Below are 20,249 nucleotides of genomic sequence, written 5' to 3' on the forward strand. Positions count from 1 at the left end.
AAGAGTGTAAAAATGTTTTTTCTGCAAAGCTATACAACTTGTAAATGTAATGTTTTGTTGCCTCATTAAGCAAATTGGTTGGTGTCTTTCCTCTTATCTGTCTCTTTCCTAACCTATCTCATTTTACATCACACATTCACATTGCTGCTCCTCTCTTTTTCATGGCAGTCACGATATCCATCTGTGAATCACTGATAGGAGACTGACTTCCCACTACAATCTCCAAAGCCCTCAGGCAGCGATACAGCTCCACTCAGCTGTAGTGACACGTGGCTCCATCAAAACACATCACCTGGTGAGAAAAGACAGGCAGGGCTCCAAAAGAACAAGGACAGTCTGCACTGAAAACATCTTCATGGATAATGTTCACAATGCTTTGATTACCTCATCCTTAATCTTGGCATGAGGATGGATTCAGTGGCACAGCAGGCACATTCGAATTTTCCTGTGGTCATTTCTGAGATTTCACATGTTTACTCAGAGAGGGATTTCAATGTATATATATATTAAATGTTTAAAGGTTTGTGTTTTTGTCTATCTGTCACATATCCTACAGAGAAATTACTCAATCAATGGCTATTCTCTGTGCAATTAGCAGATTCATTGTGTGTATACCTTAGACTGTAAAACTCTTTTTAAATGTGGATGAAAAAGGTAACCTTCAGTCACAATAGTCAAACATTTATTTCAGATTGATTAAATAACAAAAAGAAGAGAATATGTTCATTGTCAAAGCATTTTTTGTCATACACCTGAGAAGCAGGCCATAATTTGTTTTTTTTTCTTTTTTCTTTTTTTCTGCTGACTTCAATTCTGTTAGATTTACTGTACTTCTATCATAATTGAGACCACTTTGGGGCACTGACTTTAATTAGAAACTACATATGTTCTTCACTGCTGGGAGGTACAATGTTTCAACACCGGATGGTGAGGAAAGTGGCACCAGAATGTGTTACTAAAGCTGAGGACTCTTCATTTACACATGTCCAATCTGCTTGTTACCATTACATTGCACTGCTTCATTTACACAACGCGTTTGCTCATCAGCAGTACTGACAGGAGGTCAAACTTCAAGGTAACTGGGAAAGTTTTCAAGGGATTGCAGCATAGCATTTATCTTACAAATGCGCAGCAGACAGGATGAAATGTCTCTTTCTTAAAAAATACAGTTTGTCTTCTCCTCGCCATTATACTGAAGTAGCTGTGAAGACAGAACAGAAGGAGGGACCAGCATAAATCTGGGGAACATGGAGAAAGCTGTATGTGGAGAAACTGAAAAAAAGAGAAGACATATGACTCATAATATCCTGGCATCATTGGAGGTGCCAGGATCTAACAACAAGGAAATCAAAAGATTACCGAGTAATAGCTGAGGCAGCTTACTTTGAGTGTGCTGCGCTGACATCTTCAACATCATAAGTGATGTTTTCACATCTATCAAATTTCATATATATTTACTATATTTTCAGTACCAACACTGTCTTTCATGAACAGTATGATATGCTCTCTGTATTATTCATAGTAATGGTCCGTTCACAAGACATGCAGGGAGGAAGAGCTAATCCAAAACAAAGGGGAACTCATGGATGAGCAAACGTTTTGACAGTCCTAAGGAGGCTGGTTCATTGATAATGTTTCAAGCAGAAGGTCACACTTAAGTCTTCTCTTCTAGATGAAGACGCTGGGTGAGACTATGAGGCTGACTGTCACCAAAAGGTCAGAATATTAGGAGGTTCTTCGCCTCATGGGAGAACAATTTATATTCCATGTGCAACTTCTCTCCCTTGAAAGTAAAGAAAGACCATGACATTTGAGGCTTGTGCCATTTTTCTTCACTTGACATCTGGAACATTAATAGGAAAAGGTTTCTACATTAATCTTATTTGGGAAATGGTATGAAACTAATATATTAGCCCTATCTGTAGTCCACATTCAAACCATTACAGAGGCACTGGAAACATTGCTGTAAAGGGTGTTAACACTTTCCTTCATCTCAGTTCCCAATGGATACAGAGTCTTTCTTTCTTGTCGTTTTCAGTTGGTTTTAATTAAAAAAAAAGGTCAAAATTTAATTTCAATCCTACCACACAGGCTAACTAACACAGCTGTTTTAATGGCCAAAATATGCTGCTGATGAAGTCAGATTTGTCCAGTTCACTGCAATCACACAGTCACAATCAAAAGACAGCAGACACTCCAAATGAACTGAATTATGTATGAAATTCATGTGTGAGCTTCACTTTACCGAAGAAAAAAAGATTTAGCAGCTTTCAGCAACGTAATCAGTGCCATGACGCAGATCTTTGTCTGTCTTGTATTCTGAAACTCAAATGACATTCCTCCTGAATAATGATTTACTTGGAAATGCCGAGTTGTAACAACTGAAACAGACAGAGCTCTGCATGCTCACCCTGACCACCCTGTGATGGCTGGAGATAATCATACAGCCCACTGTGAGACGTAAAACCCGCTCAGCGATGTGTCTGTTTATGCTGTACAGGCATGGTTTTCCCTCTAAATCAATTTCATCATACAAAATGGAACCTCCTGGCCTGAATCAAGAAAACAAAATGTTATGTTTAAACAACAATAACAGAGAATGGAAAACACACGCCAACGCAACTGTGGCCTGAATAATGTTTCAAATGAGGCCTGCTCCCTTTATAAAAAAACTGAATGCTCAATAGTGAGCAGAGAATTGAGATCAGCATTTGTGTCAGTACACATGGATGTTCACACAATCACACAACTCCATCTATAAAATGTGGAGCATGCACATGCCATGAACATGACTTTTTTCCATTGCATTGTGGAATATTCTTAGGTGCACCATAGTGAGTGCAAAAATATATAAAGAATAATGACTCTGTGCTTTTTGCTGGGGTCTGTAACAAACTAGCGTGTTCCCTTACATCTGGACAAGATGATTTGTAGGCCAGGGGATTTATTCATTAATGGTATGTTGTGGCAGATTTTATCTACATAAAAAAAAAGCAACTGTACTTGGCCATTTTGCAGCAAAATGGAAACATTTCTCCCCCTGTAACAGCTTTTTCATTGTTTGTCAGTATGCAATCGCAAAGTTAGCTGTCCAGGTGTTAGGTTCATATTAGGTTGTTGTTCATGACTGTAAGGCATGTGGCTTTCAGATAGCTGGCTGGTTTTAGTCAGAAGCTCCTAATGCTGCTTTAAATAAACTTGCAATCTCGCTGAAATATCAGCATTTCCCATGCAGTTTCACAACGGCATCCTCCACATTTAATCAACACGTGTGATACCGATCAACAAGGAGCATAACCACAGCTTCTACCACACCACCTACCACTGTTTGCTCATCATGAGATAGATATTCAACCATGGATTCAACATACCGGCTGTTGGCACCGCAGTTACGCAGTTTTTCCTGCCTTTGCCACTACTTAACATGCTGCCCGCTGCCATTGCCAAAAGGAACACATCCATCACAAGCTTTGTGATTTGAACAAGTGTCATGAGTTCAGAAATCAAGATTTGTGCCGTGTAGGTGTCCTTCTTTGTGGCTCAGTGTTAAAAATGTTTTTTGTGTCCAGGTTCACCTAATAACTGAGAGCGTTGGTCTGCCATGGGGATTTCAGCCAAGTGTGTGTGTGGAGTGTGAATGTGTGCAGTGTCACACCTAAAAACTTGAAAGTGTAAATCAGAGAAAATTAAGAGGAGGCCAGCAGCCATTACCTAAAAGGTTACAAACTGGAGTCATATGCTCCATTAGCTACCGGAGCTATTAGAGCTCATGATGTCCTGATCCTGTTTGTCTCAAAGCCAGTGACTCTCTCAAGTTCAGCTGCTTCTGGGCTCTGCTCAAAAATTCTGAACCTGAAATCACTGTCTGCTAAACTCACTTGAGTAAATGTGGACTCCAAAGGCCTACATTTCTTTAAGAGTGAAGACAGTGGGTAAAAACTGCAACTGTTGATTGTAATGCATACCAAGGTCCTCAGTTAGTAAAATCTGAATTTGTATTTTGCTCTTAAATCTCCTTCTGCATGTATAGGAGATGTCCCAGTGTCTCCACATGTCATGCTGAAATTTGATCAGGTCTGATCAACACCATCTCAACTGGGACATGGCCCTGCCGTCTCTTTACAGCACCAGCTTGTGATTCAGGCTGTTTAAGTGGGTGCATGTAACGTACAAATCTTGCCTCATGCAGCTTTAATTATGTTAGGAATAAATGAAAACACAAATGATTACTTTAATCAAATTATAACAATCTCTTGAGGCAGAGGGTGTCAATGTGACTGCTGTTAGTGCAGCGCAAGCATCACAGACCTGCAGTGAATTTTTGAACAAAAATCGGCTGAACATTGTGCAACATGTAACACAGCCCTTAGGTGTGTCACATTAAGTTTTTGGAATAAAGCAGCATGCAGCAGCCTCATCTTATTTCAGCACTTTGTGCGACACCATAAACGCTTCTGAACTCCATTCAATTTTCTGTGAGCCAGAACTGAACCTTGAATAAGATCGGAGAGCACCATCCACTTTGTTTTAGTCTTTTAGATATTGCAGTGAGAACTTCTTCATAATGGACTAAAAACACAAGTTATTACGTACAAAGTAACATCTTTGACATTTTTTGTCACTTTATACTATGTATAGTTATGTATAGTTAGTTAGTTATGTATAGTTTAGCCACAACACAAAGTCACTAGTTTAGTATTAATATAGTATTTCACAAACGAATTCATGACCCCTTGATTTGAAAAGACTGCTACTGATTAAGCTGATTTGACTAGATTAAACCAAACTATTCAACATTCTGCTGAATTTGCTAATTTCATATTAAAATACAATGTGTTTACATGACATTGCAAAAACAAAGTCAGAAGGGAGGCAGTTTACTGTCTCCACCACAATCTCTTTTGTTTCCGACACACTGATGTATCCCAGTTAATTTGGCTATGATATGATGATGATTAACTTGCTGTAACAGTATCATGTTTGTAACAGTATCATGTTTGTAACAGGGACAGGGAGACAACTGCTTGTTAATGTTTCCCTGCAACATGGCCAGGCCTTCCTGCTTAAACAGAGAGATTTATCCCATTGCCTCTTTGTCTCAACACACCAACAGATCTACATCGATGTGATGAATCAGAGTCATTATGCCTCCTGTTTACTTCTGGAACAGATCTGTTGTGTTTGCTTCTCATATTACCGGTCAAACTAAAGCAATTACAGCTATTGCAGATTTATTGTTTCTGTGTGAGGTGGCAAGGAGGGGGGCATGGCAAGGGATGAAGGTGACTAAGATGTTGCTAACAAGCAATCAGGCCGTGAAGCAGCAAGCCTCTTCAAAACAGCTGCATTTGAATAAACAGCTGAGGTGGCTCACAGTACCAGACATTGCTGCCAATAGTGATTGCATAGTCTTCTTTCTGTGAGCACAGTACGCTGTAGACTGTATAAGTGACTGTCTTTAGGCATGCAACAAATAGATACTGTGTAAATGCACCCCTGCAATTCAAATTAAAGGCAAAATTTTGTAGTTGTCCACAGCAGCTACCTGTCTGCTACCTGAGCATATTCAAGCAAACTATCTACAAGCTCTGATCACATGGTGTGTAATATTGTAATCACTGCAGGTAAAATACTACAGGTAAACTACATTAAACTGTTGCCATTATTGGTGTTCGGTCCTTATTTTGGGTCTGGTGGTTCGACTGCATTTTGGATCATACTTGGGTCTGTTTTGGGTTCATTCATTAGGTTTTCCATGAGTTAATTTCAAACCAGGTTCAGAATCTTTCACCTGAAAAGGCCTGTAAGCCTGCACCATAACCTATGCATAATTTACAAGGTCCTGTTCTAAAGGCGTTGTTTCTTGGATTTGATTGAGCCCCTAAAAACACATCTCTGTTTCAGAAGTTTTCAATCTGAAAAAAAATCCCATTTTGAAAATAGTGAAACTTTGCCAATACTTGCCGCAACTGGCTTCTCCTCCAATACCCCTCATTTCACTGTAACCCACCACCCCGCAAGTTGATGTGATTAAGGAGTACTGTCTGTTGTTTGAGAAGTTGGTGATGTATGAATTGTCTTGAAAGTGTACAATACTGTTACCTTCATGGTTCTTACTGTATGCTGTGTATGGGACTGTCGGGGGTATTCTGTATGTAGCCACAGCTACAAGACAAACAGACACATAGACCTGATGTGAAATTCTAAGGCGATCACTGCATGATAATGAAATCCATTTCATCCAGAAAATCTGTCTCAACAAGAACAAAGTGTAATTTTCCCTCTGACCTACCACACACAAATGAAATAAGACTCATACTTCAGCCTCTGACAAGAGCGAGGTCAGTGCAAGGGCACGGATACAAATCTCTCTTCTATTCACTGAGAACTGTTCGGTAATTCATCAAGGTTTACCCAGAGCAAATGCATTCATTTCTCTCATCTGTTATGCCTTGACTGAATCAGTGGGCATTGTTTATACATGGACAAGAAGTGCTTTACTCATCTCCTGCAGTGCTCACCAGGCTATTGCTGTTGCTGCCAGATGGACAAGAAGCCATATTTTCTGTTGTGATTGCTTGCTACTCAGAAATACATACATGGCACGTTACCCCAAAACCCACTCTGCTGCAGATGCAAAGTACAGGCTAGGTTTAGTACAGGCTAGGTTTAACAAATTACACTCCTTAATGCCCTTTAATCCTTTGACCTACCCATTTGATGTAGAGGCAGTGAATGCCACAGTATAGCAGCCAGGAACCAGCTCCAGCTAGATGACAGTGTGTTGGTGAAGCCTCTTACATAATGGACAAAGACATGAATTTTGGTATGAAACGGGACAGGGAGAGTGTGCAAAGTCCACGGCGACCTTGCTGTGAGGCGATAGTGATGCTAAGACACTTGTGCCATTTGGATATAAATGGCTTTCTTTCTGGTGTGTGGGATGCCACTGGAGAGATAATAAAAGAAATTCAGCATGTCACAGATAACCTCTGTTGTCTTATTAATATATCAAATTTCTTGTTTATCTGGTGTTCATAATTAATTGTTACAGACTGAAAGGGTTGATATTATGCAGTCTGATTGTGCGATTACACAAACTGTGCGATCACAAGGGAAAATTACTTTTACAGTTTGAGATGGGGCCCCATGTCTTCAAGGATTGTCAGTGGACTTGATGAATAAAGGGTTAGGGTTACAATGAAAAAATGAGGGTTTCAGGGAACAATTTGTTGTGTTATCCTTTGACAGTATGATATATGCAGAATGTGTTCCTTTATCGTCCATCATTTTCAAACTTCCCAAATCAAATTAAATACAGTATTACAAGGGTTTTGATCCAAATTCAACACAAAATGAATTCAAAAATGCAACATTCAAAAAATGAACACAAAATGCTACTTTTAATGACTACTGCAGTCTCAAAATTATTCGATCCCTTCATGATAAGTATCTTCAATACTTTGTAGAGCACCCTTTTGCTGTTGACCTGCTGCAAACGTGATGCATAGCCAGACACCAGCTTCTGACAATGTTCCTGAGGGATCTTAGCCCATTCCTCATGGGCAATGGCCTCCAGTTCAGTAATATTCTTGGGTGTGCGTTTTGCAACTGCCTACTTCAAATCCCACCATTTTCTATAGGGTTCAAGTCAGGCAACTGTGACGGCCACTCTAGAATCTTCCATTTCTTCTTCTGAAACCAAGCCTTGGTGGACTTTGAGGTATGCTTGGGACCACTGTCCTGCTGAAAGGTCCAATGACGCCCAAGCTTCAGCTTCCTCACAGACAGCATAACGTTTTTTTCCTAAGATTTCCTGATACTTGACTGAATCCATCATGCCCTCCACACGCTGCAGGTTTCCATGCCAGAGGCAGCAAAGCAGCCCCAGAGCATCACTGAGCCACTGCCATGCTTCACGGTAGGCAGACATACCACTGTTAGATAGGCCCGAAAAGTTCCAGTTTTGTTTAATTGCTCCACAGAATAGAATTCCAAAACTTCTGTGGCTTATTTATATGGTTTTGAGCATATTGGAGCCAACTTTTCTTGTGCTTTTGGGTCAGTAGTGGTGTATGTCTTGGAGTCTGGGCATGGAGCCCTTCAGTGTTTAGTATGCGTCTTACTGTGCAAACTGAAACCTCAGTGCCTGCTGCCACCAAGTCTTGCTGCAGGTGTTTTGCAGTCACTCGAGGGTTTTGACCACTTGCCTCCTCAGGAATCTGATGGCAGCTGCTGATAGTTTCCTCTTTCTGCCATGTCCTTTAACTTTGAACTTGCGAACAATGCTTCCAACTGTGCCTAAGTTTACACGTAGCAGGGTATTTTGGAAAACGGATATTTTGGCCCCTCCGTTTTCAAAAATAACATGGTGCACACAACATCGTTTTCAAAAATGTTGTCGTTTACAAGAGCCCAGATAAAAACGCCGTCGAGCGCATCATAACTATGCCAAACCTATGGGCGCGAGTGTAAACATAGGTCGCTCACATGACGTTAAGTATTCAGTTGCATGTTGTAACGTTTCGGAACCTAAAACGCCATTTAACCCAGTTTACACGCCGACAAATAGCTGGCGTTTTCAGAAATCTCCACTTTGGCCGGAGTTTTTAAAAATGATCGTTTTCCATGAAAAAAAAAACTCTGTTTGCTTGTAAACAAGAGGCCAAACCGCATGAAAACATATGCGCTTTTCCTAAGTGTAAACAGGGTCTAAATCTCTCGGAACATTCAGAATTTGTGCAAGGCAATGATCTCTTCTCTGAACTTTTTAGACAATTCTTTTGACTTAGCCATAGTTCTAACATGCAATCAAGCGTCAATCTCAACAAACTCGTAGCCAGTCCAGGTATTTATGTGTTCCATATCAAGCACACCTGAACTAATGAAGCCCTTGATTAGGTGCACTAAGAGTGCTTGAAACAGGGGGTTGGGTAATTTTGATTAGTTGCATCAGGTGTGCTTGAGACAGAGGGTTGAAAAATTTTGAGACTGCAGTAGTGATTAAAAGTAGTATTTTGAGTTGAATTCGGATAAAAACCATGGTGATATTAGTTTTATTATTTTTTTTCAACTGTTCTTGTCTTCTTTGTTTATTGCAAACAGCTATATTAAGCCTAATATGCAATGGGGGTTGAATAATTTTGATTGTAACTGTATCATGTTGCTACATATATTTGTGCAGTATATTGTTTTATGATAATTTAAGTTCCAATCTTTAAATATTCAGATCTGTTTGATGATTCATATCAAAGCCACACCCGTGCTGAGCACCGGAGTGTCATTTATTGTTCTTTTGCAGGGACGAAGGCAGTGACTAATGTATTCTAAAGCACCATTTAACATCATATCCTGAGTTAAATCAACAAACAAGTTTATCAAGCAGGCGGCAACAGCAGCTTCCAATAAACTCCTGACCTATTTCTGCCACAGGCGACTGGTCTGCCTGGGAAATAAGTAAACACTGTCAGTTCTGCATGAGTCTTACCGTCAGCCACAGGCAAATGCACAGAGAGCAAGAAAGCAACAAACAGCAAATGGATGTGCTTTTACTGCAGTGATGTGTCTAGTTTTCAGCTATTTTATTATGTACTATGCATCAGGCTGAAAGTTCTTGTGCATAAAATGAAATTGTGGAAGGCTCATTTGTAATAAAACATACGGAAAAAATGGCTGCACATTCATCATCTGTCATATCACTTTTGCTGGAGTCATGGCGCTCAGAAGTCCAAACAGAATGTTTTAGCTTAGCTAACACACTAAATTAAACTCTGCAGTGACCACTGGCCTGAAAAGCAGTGATCCAGACATCACATCAAAATAATGTGTGAGTTTTACATTTTTACATTTATGTTTGTGTACAGATTGAATACAGTCCAAGGAAGGTGTTCCCCCTGCTTCTAGCCTTTAAGCTAAGCTGAGTTAATCACCTCTTGGCTCCGACTCCATGCCTAACACAGAGACATGAGATAAATATCCACATTCTTATCTATTATCTGCTGTGTTTGTGTGCACCTTTGCGTGTTTGAGTACCTGCCTGTTTTTCTAGGGAAATAATTAAACCTCATCTGTCGTCAGCAAAGACAAATTGACGAAATGAGAAACAAAGTCTCTGCCGTGCTCTCTTCTCTAGGGGATACGTTACATTCATTACGCATTGAAAAAATCGTTTTGAAGGAATTCAATGAAAAATTATATTTTCATGGCCAAATACAACAGGAGGTACACCTTGATCTCTTATGACATTTTGATGCAATAGTGCCATTTTAAGTAAATCGTATCTGCCATCGCCACATGGAGACAAGAACGTCTGAAATCTTGGCCTGGTGATTCAGAGAGCTGTTGGTTTCATTCTCTCTGTATTCTTGGCAGAACTGTACATGTGTGTAGTGTATGTATATGTGTGTGTGTGTACAGTATACAAAATTGATAATAGGTTAGTGCAATTAAGCAAAAATACTGTACTTTGACACAAACTGCAACAATTAAATATGAAATATGAAGGAAATTTTCATTTTTTAAATTAATAGTCAACTTTAGAGACACTGAATGTTGACCTTTAATATGGTGGAGCCTTCATAAAGCCATATATTCTGAAAACTTTATTCAAGCTACTTGTTACTACTGCATGAGCCCGTTTGCAAAAAGTGTTGAGGTTTTTTTTAGCTTGTCTTCCACCTGCCATTTGTCTGAAAGCAGTCTCCAGTGTCCTGACTAATTGTTACTGGCTAGCAGCCATGATGAAAAACAAACTCAGAGACTGAATAGTGCCTCCCTGGACCACTGGGATTGCCTTTGGCTGACAGTGTGGAGGAAGGGTGCAGGCTGCTTCGTGCTTCTACTGTCAACTTTTCAATAAATCACAATAATAATAAATCAATGTCCCGGCAACTAGACACACATCTTCACCTTTCCAATCACCACTAACTCTTTGTCAGACCCGTCAAAAGGAGCACCAGGACTATGAGCAAAAGCATTGTGACATGAAACTATAAGGAGGGGAAAACCCATATTCAATCACAATTTCCTGTGCATTGGTTGCAGTGGTATTAAATAGTCTCTATTAATTAATGCAACATGATAAAAGCAACATCCACTGACATCTGCAGGTCAGCTCATGCAGGTATATGCTTTCAACACTTCTACATTAGCTTTCACTAACCCTCCCTCAGTGAACTACCTGCTTTTGAATCTTTTGTTAATGTGAGGTTGGTTAAATAACATTCAGTTTTTCCGTCTCGATGGCTGCTCTCCCCTCCACTGATATCCTAGTAGGGAACCCTTTATGCCATTATCCCTGGAAAACAGATGGGCTCCATAGCAACGGGTGTAATTTTTCACCATCCCCACATTAGAAGTGCTTTCGAAGCAGTCCGTTCCTGTTTGAAGTTGACCATTGGGCCAGATCACAGTTTTCTTTCTCACTACTCAGGGCCTGGGAGTGCAGCCACTTGGAATGTATGAAGACACTCCAGACCTAACAGCATGAGAACAACCTGTAGCTGAAAGGCCACCAGTTCATCTCTTTTGCGAGCCAACACGTGTGCTGTATCGTCCTTGAGCAAGATGCTAAATCTCTACTTGATAATTCATTACAATTTAGCCTGGAGAGTAGCCTTCAGCTTATACCCACTCCTGAAAGACAATTTATTTTCTGGTGTGCATTTGCCCTGTTCACTTTGCCAACAAACACTGTGACATTTAAGTGCCTGTCAGTGTGCCTCAGGATTACATATTAGCATTCGGAAATGGATGCCTGTCACGGCCGTGTTCCCACCCTCAGAATATTTCCTTGTGTTTCCCTTTGCTCCCCTGTCTGACTCTCTCTTTGTTCATGATGTGTCTTTTGGCGTGGGTGTGATCTTTCCTCGTTCTTCTGGCTCCTGGCTTTGCTCATCATACACATGTCTGCAATCAGCACATCATCCCTCCCAGTCTGCACACCTGCCTCTCATCAGTTCATCAGCTTGCTTATATCTACCCCAGCTCCTAAACCACTCTTTGTCAGATTGTTATGTCACAATTTGCAATAGTGACCATTCAAGGCCAATCAAGTTTTGTCTCAGTGACTTTGTCTCCAAGGTTCTGCACTGTCCCTGCTAGCCACACTTCCCCTTCATTCCCTTCACACTCATGCCCAGCCACACTCCTCCATCATCCTCCCTCATGCTGCAGTTGCTGGATCTCCTTCCCCACCATCATCCCCTCATCCAGATGCTCATTTACAATAAACAAAGTCTTCTCCTACCAACACTGCCTTGTCTGTGCTCTGCACTTGGGTTGCAAGTTCATCACTAGTGCCAAACAATCAACTCAAGAGCAAAAAAATAATCTTTTTAAGTACTACAAATCAAATAAAATCCATAAAAAGACAAGAGCATTGGAGTGAATGGCTGAGTCTCTGGGTAGATGCACAAGTTATAGTGGTGCTCATTGCCCTGATTTTGTAACAGAAATTAACTTTGATCCCAGATACACTGATCTCCACGACATGCCTCCAGTGAGATTCTGGCATGAACAGGAAGTTGGAGTTGTGATGGCACTGATTTCATATCGTACATCTCAATTCCTAAAGTTATGTAACAATAACTTTCCTATCCTGAGAGCTACCATGCTTCAACTAATGAGTATAATGACTGATTAATCCAACACATTCTCACTCACATGGGCACTTGGTCAGGACCCCTTGGCCTCTCTTTTTAAGGCACTGGGTAACCCATTAGCATCATTTTTCAACATGCAGGATTCTACGATCAAGTCTATGTGCTAAAACTACTTGGGTATGTTTTAGAAAAGACCATGGTTTGGCTTACTATAAGTATATTACTTATGTTACTTATGTGCATTAAGTTACATTATGTTACTTCATTCACAAAAGATATCAACCTTCACTTTTGGTATCACATGGGACACAAACCCCAGTCTCATGTGTGAAAGTCTTGTGCTTGACCCTTCCAACCACCCCACCTTCCTCCAAATATGGACAGTGGATCTGTGGTATACTGACTCAGGTCATATTATACAGCTAATTTTGAAATAAATGTCAACATTTTGGCTTATGCTCAGAAAGAATTGCTACAGTATCAATTCGAAGAAAATAACAGTTTAAGATAAGGATTGCATGTCTTTGGTAACAAAGACATCTTTTCCTCCATCATGTATGCTGGCCATAACCAGGTATCATAATAACCATGCAATGACATAAAACAGAGGTGGCTTCATAACCATTCATGTTTTATATTGGGCCTCATAAATCATCGCCCCACCTGTATTGAGGGTGTTTTATATTTAAAACTGATCTGAGTCATCTGGAATGATGCACAATCAGAATTATTCTGGGACAAAAAGGAAAGATGTATTCTGTGAAGAATAAAGGCAGTGCCAGAGGTGGCTATAAAGCTGGCTGAGTCATTGCTTTTACTCCTACCTACAGCTCAACCTGTTTGTATTTCCACCGTCATCATTTACTGTTTGATAGTCAGCGCAGACGGCATTCACACTGGCAGGATTCAAGAAACTGTCGGGAGATAACTGAAGCAATATAGTCAAGGTAACGTGATGACAGTGAGGGAAAGCCTTGTCAGCGCAGCCAAGGTACCATGACAGCAGGTTTTAATGCTCATTGAACAGAGAAGGATGTCAGTGAATTCAGACCATCTATTTGCAATTCTATTGAGAATTTGTTTAGACGCAGTGACACACAGACACATGCCAACACACACATACTGCATCATATATATGTATGTGTGTGTGTATATATATATATACACACACACACACACACACACACACACACACACACACACACACACACACACACACACACACACCTAATCAAATTGATGTGGCTGTATTGAGAACATTCTTTATATTGAATATTATTGAATCTTTATCAACTTCATTATGTTTACATCACTTCTGGATGAGACTGGGACCCTCACGGATGCAGCTTGCATCCATTTTTATACTGCAATTTCAATCTAAAGAGCAAATACTGAGAAGCTTTTGCTCCATCTCTACCTTGTCATCTTTTACCTTACCATGCTAAAATAAAGTGGGTTTAGGCTGTGCTCATTTCAAACTTTAACTCTCCATTTAAATGTTTTGGCCAGATCTGATCTTTTATCTGGACTGTTTACATTCATGTTATGAAGTGACCCACATCAGTGTGAAAAAAACCCAGTCCTGAAGTCATACATCTACAAATTTAAAGCAACAAAAAATGCTTTGTGTATGACCTGTGTGCAGACATTCAAACAAAGGAAAATTTACTTTCAGTGACACATACAGTCACAGAAACGAATGACATAACAGCATAAGTGTTTGTTAATTATTATGAACTGCTGGGGGTTGATGACAATTATTCCAGAGGGTTAATGGTGACAAAGATACAGTGCAGAGATATACTGTATGAGAGCTGAAAGCATGCTGTGTGACAAAAACAAAGTGTTTATCTATTCTCATTGTAACTGTTTGCATTGCAGCTGTGTGAAACAGAAATGTATCAGACCTTTGTCCCTCCTACAAAAGGTTAAATGCAGAGAACAGATACACAGTGTTGTAGGCTAATTGGCATTTTTTCTTGTCAAAGACATAACCTTTGCAAATCCAAGAATGTCACTCACACACACACACACACACACACACACACACACACACACACACACACACACACACACACACAAAGAAAAGAAACAAAACACACTTAAAGTGTTGCATTGTGCTGCATTATTCCAGGTTGGAATAAAAAAAACTAGACAAAATATGTAAGCCACTGGCAGCCTGATGTTTAAGGCTCAAACCACATAACCACAATGTCCAGGGTTCAATTCAACCTCTGTTTCACGCAAACCCCTGTCTCCCCCTGTGTTTCCTGCCTCTCTACACTTCACTAGTTAAAAATAAGGCAGAAAGACCAACGAAAAAAAACTCTCTCACATGCGTGAACCAAAGATGCATTTAAGATCTGCCAAGTCAGTCGCAGATGAGGATGGTAAACACACATTGGACGACGAAAAACAATTGTTGGGAACAAGCCACAGGTGAGGTGTTTACTCTCTGTTTTAAAGCATGTATAAATTACAAGATGAAGTGAAGGAGAAATTTCCTGGTGTAACCCTAAAACACATAGTGTCAAGTGTCAACATAATGCAGGTTAATTCATTATGCATAATGCTAATGAAAACATAATTCTAAATATCATATTCAATCTCTGCTAATGAATCTCCTGAAATCATACTCGCTGGTCATTTAAATAACTAAATGCACAAACCAAATAATGTACAAGACACACGTTAATGCCAGGGTCTTAATACAAAGAGCACCAGACTGCAGAGCCCATGCTTCACTGGTGTCGAGACGTAAACAGAATCCTCTTCCTTTTACAATCTGGTGACGATCTTCTCGGTGCAGTATCAGGGGACAAAAACAGCACTTCAGCTTGTGTGTGAAAATCCTTTGAGGTGCAACGAGTCATGGCATTGGATGTTGACAGCAAGCAGTGTCTAGAGAGCAGAACTAAACTGACAGCGGTTTTCATAGCTCTTCAACTCTGCTGCAGCCGATCACAGTGATCTTTTGTATTCAACCTTTTCTCTTTCTTGTAGGGAACACAGAGACACTGTCCAAATGTGGAGGGTCAGTGTTTGCGGTTAATAAGTTCTTCACAGCGTGAAGATGGGTAGTGTTTCACTTGTTAAGATGGAAAGAGACTGAATCTGAGTAAAATCTCTACTCCTTTCATCTATTTCTTTCTCTTTCCCCCATTTCCAAAATAATAAATCCCAAAAGCAAGGCTGTTTTGTCAAACTAAAAATTGCAAAATATCACAAAAACAGGTGAGGCACAAACAGCAGCCATCAATCTCTTCTCTGGCAGTGCTTGGGTATGAAAGAGTAAGGAATGACACTCTGAAGCAGAGGGAGTCAGAGCCCTCCGTCAGCCTGACTGATGAGGTTTACAGAGCAGTTTACTGTTAGCTAAACCATGGCTCACATCTCCTCCATCATCCCTTAAAGTGCAACGAGTACGACATAAAGCCCGGCACAGGTAGCCAGCCTCAGCTAGAGACACCACTTAACCACAGTGCATTATTTCATGGGATTTTAATCCTGCCAATATCAAACACTCCAAGGCTCCAAGAAGTCAGTGAAAATGAATGGCTCTTCAACACCGCAGACATTTTTGCCGATACAACAATGGAAATTTTATTGTGCAGACAAGTAAGTGTAAGTGTCAAATAGGTTTTCACAGATACCAAACAGGGACATGTGTAAAGAATGATGAACAATGCATTTATAATGTGCTAGTGGATGTCTTAGTTCAGGAATAAAAAAAATATATATATAAAATTGATGCCTTTGATTTCACTGTGACATTAAACATGTGACATGCAGCAGCACAGGCAGATACAGACTGTATAGCCTATGATGCCAACATGTTTGCTCTGATTTGAAATCTATTTTAAGCAACATTTAAGGAGAATATTGGGAACATGAGGGTTAATATGATTTGCACTCCACTAGATATGCAACAATTAATTGATTAGTTGTCAACTATTAAATTATTTGCCAACTATTTTGATAATCGATTAATAATTTAGAGTATTTCTTTACGAAAAAAAGTAAATTCTCTGATTCAAGCATCTTAAATGTAAATATTTTCCGCTCCTCTTTGACAGTAAACCTAATATCTTTGGGTTGTGGACAAAACAAGACATTTGAGGGCATCATCTTTGGGACACACTGATCAACATTTTTCAAAATTGTCTGACTTTTTATGGACCAGACAACTAATCAATTGAGAAAATAGTGGGCAGATTATTTAACAATGAAAATAATCACTGGTTGCAGCTCTGTGCTCCACTGTAAAAGAGTGGTTCGCACATTTTAAACGTTTGCTTCAGAGAACACATTCCTCACCATCTGAAATCAATCATTCCTCCTATTGTGTTCCATTCAAATAGAGAGAAATCTCAGCTGTTATGGTCTAATTTGCTGCATTTCCAGAGAAAAACCAGGACAGAAAGCTGGAGAGCTATAAGATTTTAGCAAACTTGCATGAGGATTCAGTGATTCAGCATAATGACATTTATGAGAGTATGCAGATCCCTGATAATTGTGGGACTCCGTTGTTACAGCCTATCTGATAATTAATTACCTGGTATCTTAACAGTCAGTGCTTCACTAATCCCCTGATATTCATCATCTGCATTTTTGTGCCAGCAGGGTTAAAGGTCTTGGCAGCAAGCAACACAGAGGAGGCAGAGAATTCTTCATCACAACAGCCAGCACAGACTGATAACCCAGGATACATCTTGTAGGTAAACATGAAAATAATAACTCAGAGACAGTCGTCTATTGCTGCTCCAGTTCATCTCCTGGAAGTTTATGTCACCTAATCTGGGTGTACAGAGGTAGACCGCTAATGTTCGGTGGTTATTTATACAGTTTTAAGTGTGGTGGTTGTTGCAAATTAAGTACAAAGCCCAAACTAAAACGACCATTTTTTACTATGTGGTGGCAGACTTATCAAATCTTACCAGTCTATCAGAATTTGCCATAGCTTTGGTTTATTCTCTCTATCTACGCTGATAAATAATCACATTGATTCATACCGAAGATAACAGTGCTCGTGAGAGACAAATAAACTGGGAGTAGTCCCGGTGAGCTCCATCTATCAGCGCTGCCTAATAAAACTGTCAGCCATCAATCATTGCTCCGGTTGGTTCGGTAGCCCGTTGGAAGTTTGGGACTTTTTCTTTAGAAAGCTAACTTAGTTTAAGTGAAAAATGAAGCCGATGAACCTGTGGTGAGTTAAGACACTTCACAGGTGAAAGAGGTTACCGTTTCACCGTGGAGGGCCAGGACATGCGGGGTTTTTTCAGCCCGGGTCGCAGCTTCTCCAGTGTCCGGTTGCGGCACAGGTAGCGCTCGGTGTCCGAGTTGAAGCGCTGTTTGATCCGGATGTGAGTCCTGGGCTGCCGCCACAGATGTTTGGGCGGCTTGGCGAGCCCTGCTCCCTCTCGGCTCAGCGTGGTACACTCCATTTTCTACTTCAGCTGCTTCACTGAATTTCTACAACCGCGTTTTAAACGTGAACGTTAACGTACGCGGAAAACGCTGGGAGGAAGAAAACGCGCTTCAAACCGTTAACGGAAAAAAAGCGGAGCGCGCGGCAAAGTGGAGCATGGTGCTGCTGTCCACGAGCCGGAGTGCTGAAACGACTCTCAGCCTCTAAGTTATTATGAACTCTCACTCCCTCCTTCACTCTTTATCTCTCTCTTTCTGTCCGTTCTTTCTTTCTCCTCTGCTCTGCTTACCTAGTCTCGGTTTATCTCCTTTTATTGCTCTCTCTCTCTCTCTCTCTCTCTCTCTCTCTCTCTCTCTCTCTCTCTCTCTCTCTCTCTCTCTCTCTCTCTCTCATCTATGCCAACTGCCAATCATCAGTATTCAGCAAAAATCAACAGGAACATGTACAAATGTAGATTCAGTACTTCATCTGCAAGCTGGTTGTGTTGTCTTTCTTCTGGCATTAATAGACAACCATTTTGATATTCTATTGATCTTTCAAGTCAGTTATTAAAGAAAACCTTATATATTTGCTGACTGTAGTTTCAGGATTTGCTATTCCATATTATTGGGTTTGGGTTTGGGACCAGACAAGTTGGGCTCTGGGAAATCCAACTATATATACTCTTTTTCACCAGGATTATCCCCTCAGTATTTTCAATAGAGTCCAGAGTCAATGTATTAAAACAAAAAAATCAAACAACATTAAACAGTAGGACCTGTCTGCACACAAGTATCCAGATTTCCATTTATGTTAAAGCCTATTGGCTAGTTTGTGGCCTTGTAAACCTGTATAATTGATTTCAAATAGTGTCATAACACTAAGGGCTTAATGGCTACAGGGATGTGGATAGCACCTCTCACAAGTCATGCTGTACGACCATTCAGGGCTGATAATGGAGATCATTTTAATATTTCTGTCATGCACTGAAGGGCAGACTCGTACACACAACTTGATTAATCATAAAATAACTCAAAAATAAAAATAATCATTATTTGCAGCCCTAATTGTAATTTATGCACATAATCTGTGGAAATTAGACTTTATTTGGGCAAAAAAATTGGCAAATTAGCATTTAACTATAAGACAAAAACTGTAGTTATGCTGAGTATTTAATCATTTAGGCCAGTTTTGATTAAAATTATGGTAAATTATTTAACAGGTTACTGTAAATTTAATTCAGTGGGTAGCCTACACTTCTGTCATTAATTCCTGGTAGACTTGGCTGCATGCCATACTTTCAAATAAATTCAGCTTTATTAGCACGGCAGGAAAGCAACAGACTGCAAATTACTGGATGTCACCAGACCCACTTGTGTTTATCAGTCTTAAGAAAAAATATGGGCATATTCCTTTGTCATTAAAAAAATATGATTATTACGTTATAGAGTCCATCTATCATTAATGTCTAAACAGCAGACACATACACAATGTTTCTGAATGTTTGAGTGTGAGTATGCAAACTGAGAAAGAAGAGATCGAGTAACGTAGACGTCAGGGAAAGGCAAGCGCGCGCGCACACACACACGCACACGCGTGCGTGCACCTATGACTTTTCCTGTTACTGCAATTACCAGGCATTTGGTGTCAGGAAGAGGCCTTTCAGTATCACCTGAAACCACAAACCACATTCCACCCTTCTTCCTGTGTGTCCGCTTGTGCATGTGTGTGTGTGTGTGTGTGTGTGTGTGTGTGTGTGTGTGTGTGTGTGTGTGTGCAGACCTGTTCTCCACTGTCACTCAGAAAGCTTCAGATTCTTCAGACAGAAACCCTGCTGTTTCCTCAGTGTCCAGCTGGACTCAACCCAACTCATACAACAACATACAAGACAGAGACTCAGAGCTAATGAGCTGAGAAAGAAAAATAGAAGAAAGAAAGACAGAATGAAAGACAGTGGGTGAGTCACTGACCTGTGCTCATCATGACTGGCCAGTGCCCGGCTGTACAGCACTTCCAGTCGGTCCAGCGGCAGAGAGTGCCCTGCTGACGCCCACCGGGTGTCACATGGGTGCTCCTGGCAGGAGTGTCTCCTCCACAGAGGAGGTAGCAGCAGTGGCCCAGAGAAACGCCGCCGCACAATCTGGTGGACCCCAGGCAGAGACTCTCGATGACCCTGCACCCGAAGAGAGATGGAGAAAGACCATGAGTGATTAAAACGTCAGTGTCCTCAGTGAAATGCT

At 40.5% G+C, this 20,249-nt stretch overlaps 1 protein-coding gene across 2 annotated transcripts in view; it reads right to left on the reverse strand.

The window, feature by feature from the left end:
- The window catches only part of pde4cb (phosphodiesterase 4C, cAMP-specific b), a 72,286-nt gene extending 54,002 nt beyond the window's left edge, over nucleotides 1-18,284 (reverse strand). For both annotated transcript variants that reach the window (XM_070961882.1, XM_070961880.1), the window contains exon 1: nucleotides 17,844-18,284. In XM_070961882.1, the coding sequence (XP_070817983.1) occupies nucleotides 17,844-18,046 (203 nt within the window). In that variant the 5' untranslated portion in view covers nucleotides 18,047-18,284. The remainder of the gene's footprint in view (nucleotides 1-17,843) is intronic.
- Nucleotides 18,285-20,249: the final 1,965 nt, after the last annotated feature.

Source organism: Chaetodon trifascialis, chromosome 4 (assembly GCF_039877785.1).
Source record: "Chaetodon trifascialis isolate fChaTrf1 chromosome 4, fChaTrf1.hap1, whole genome shotgun sequence".
In the NCBI taxonomy this organism is placed as follows: Eukaryota; Metazoa; Chordata; class Actinopteri; order Chaetodontiformes; family Chaetodontidae; genus Chaetodon; species Chaetodon trifascialis.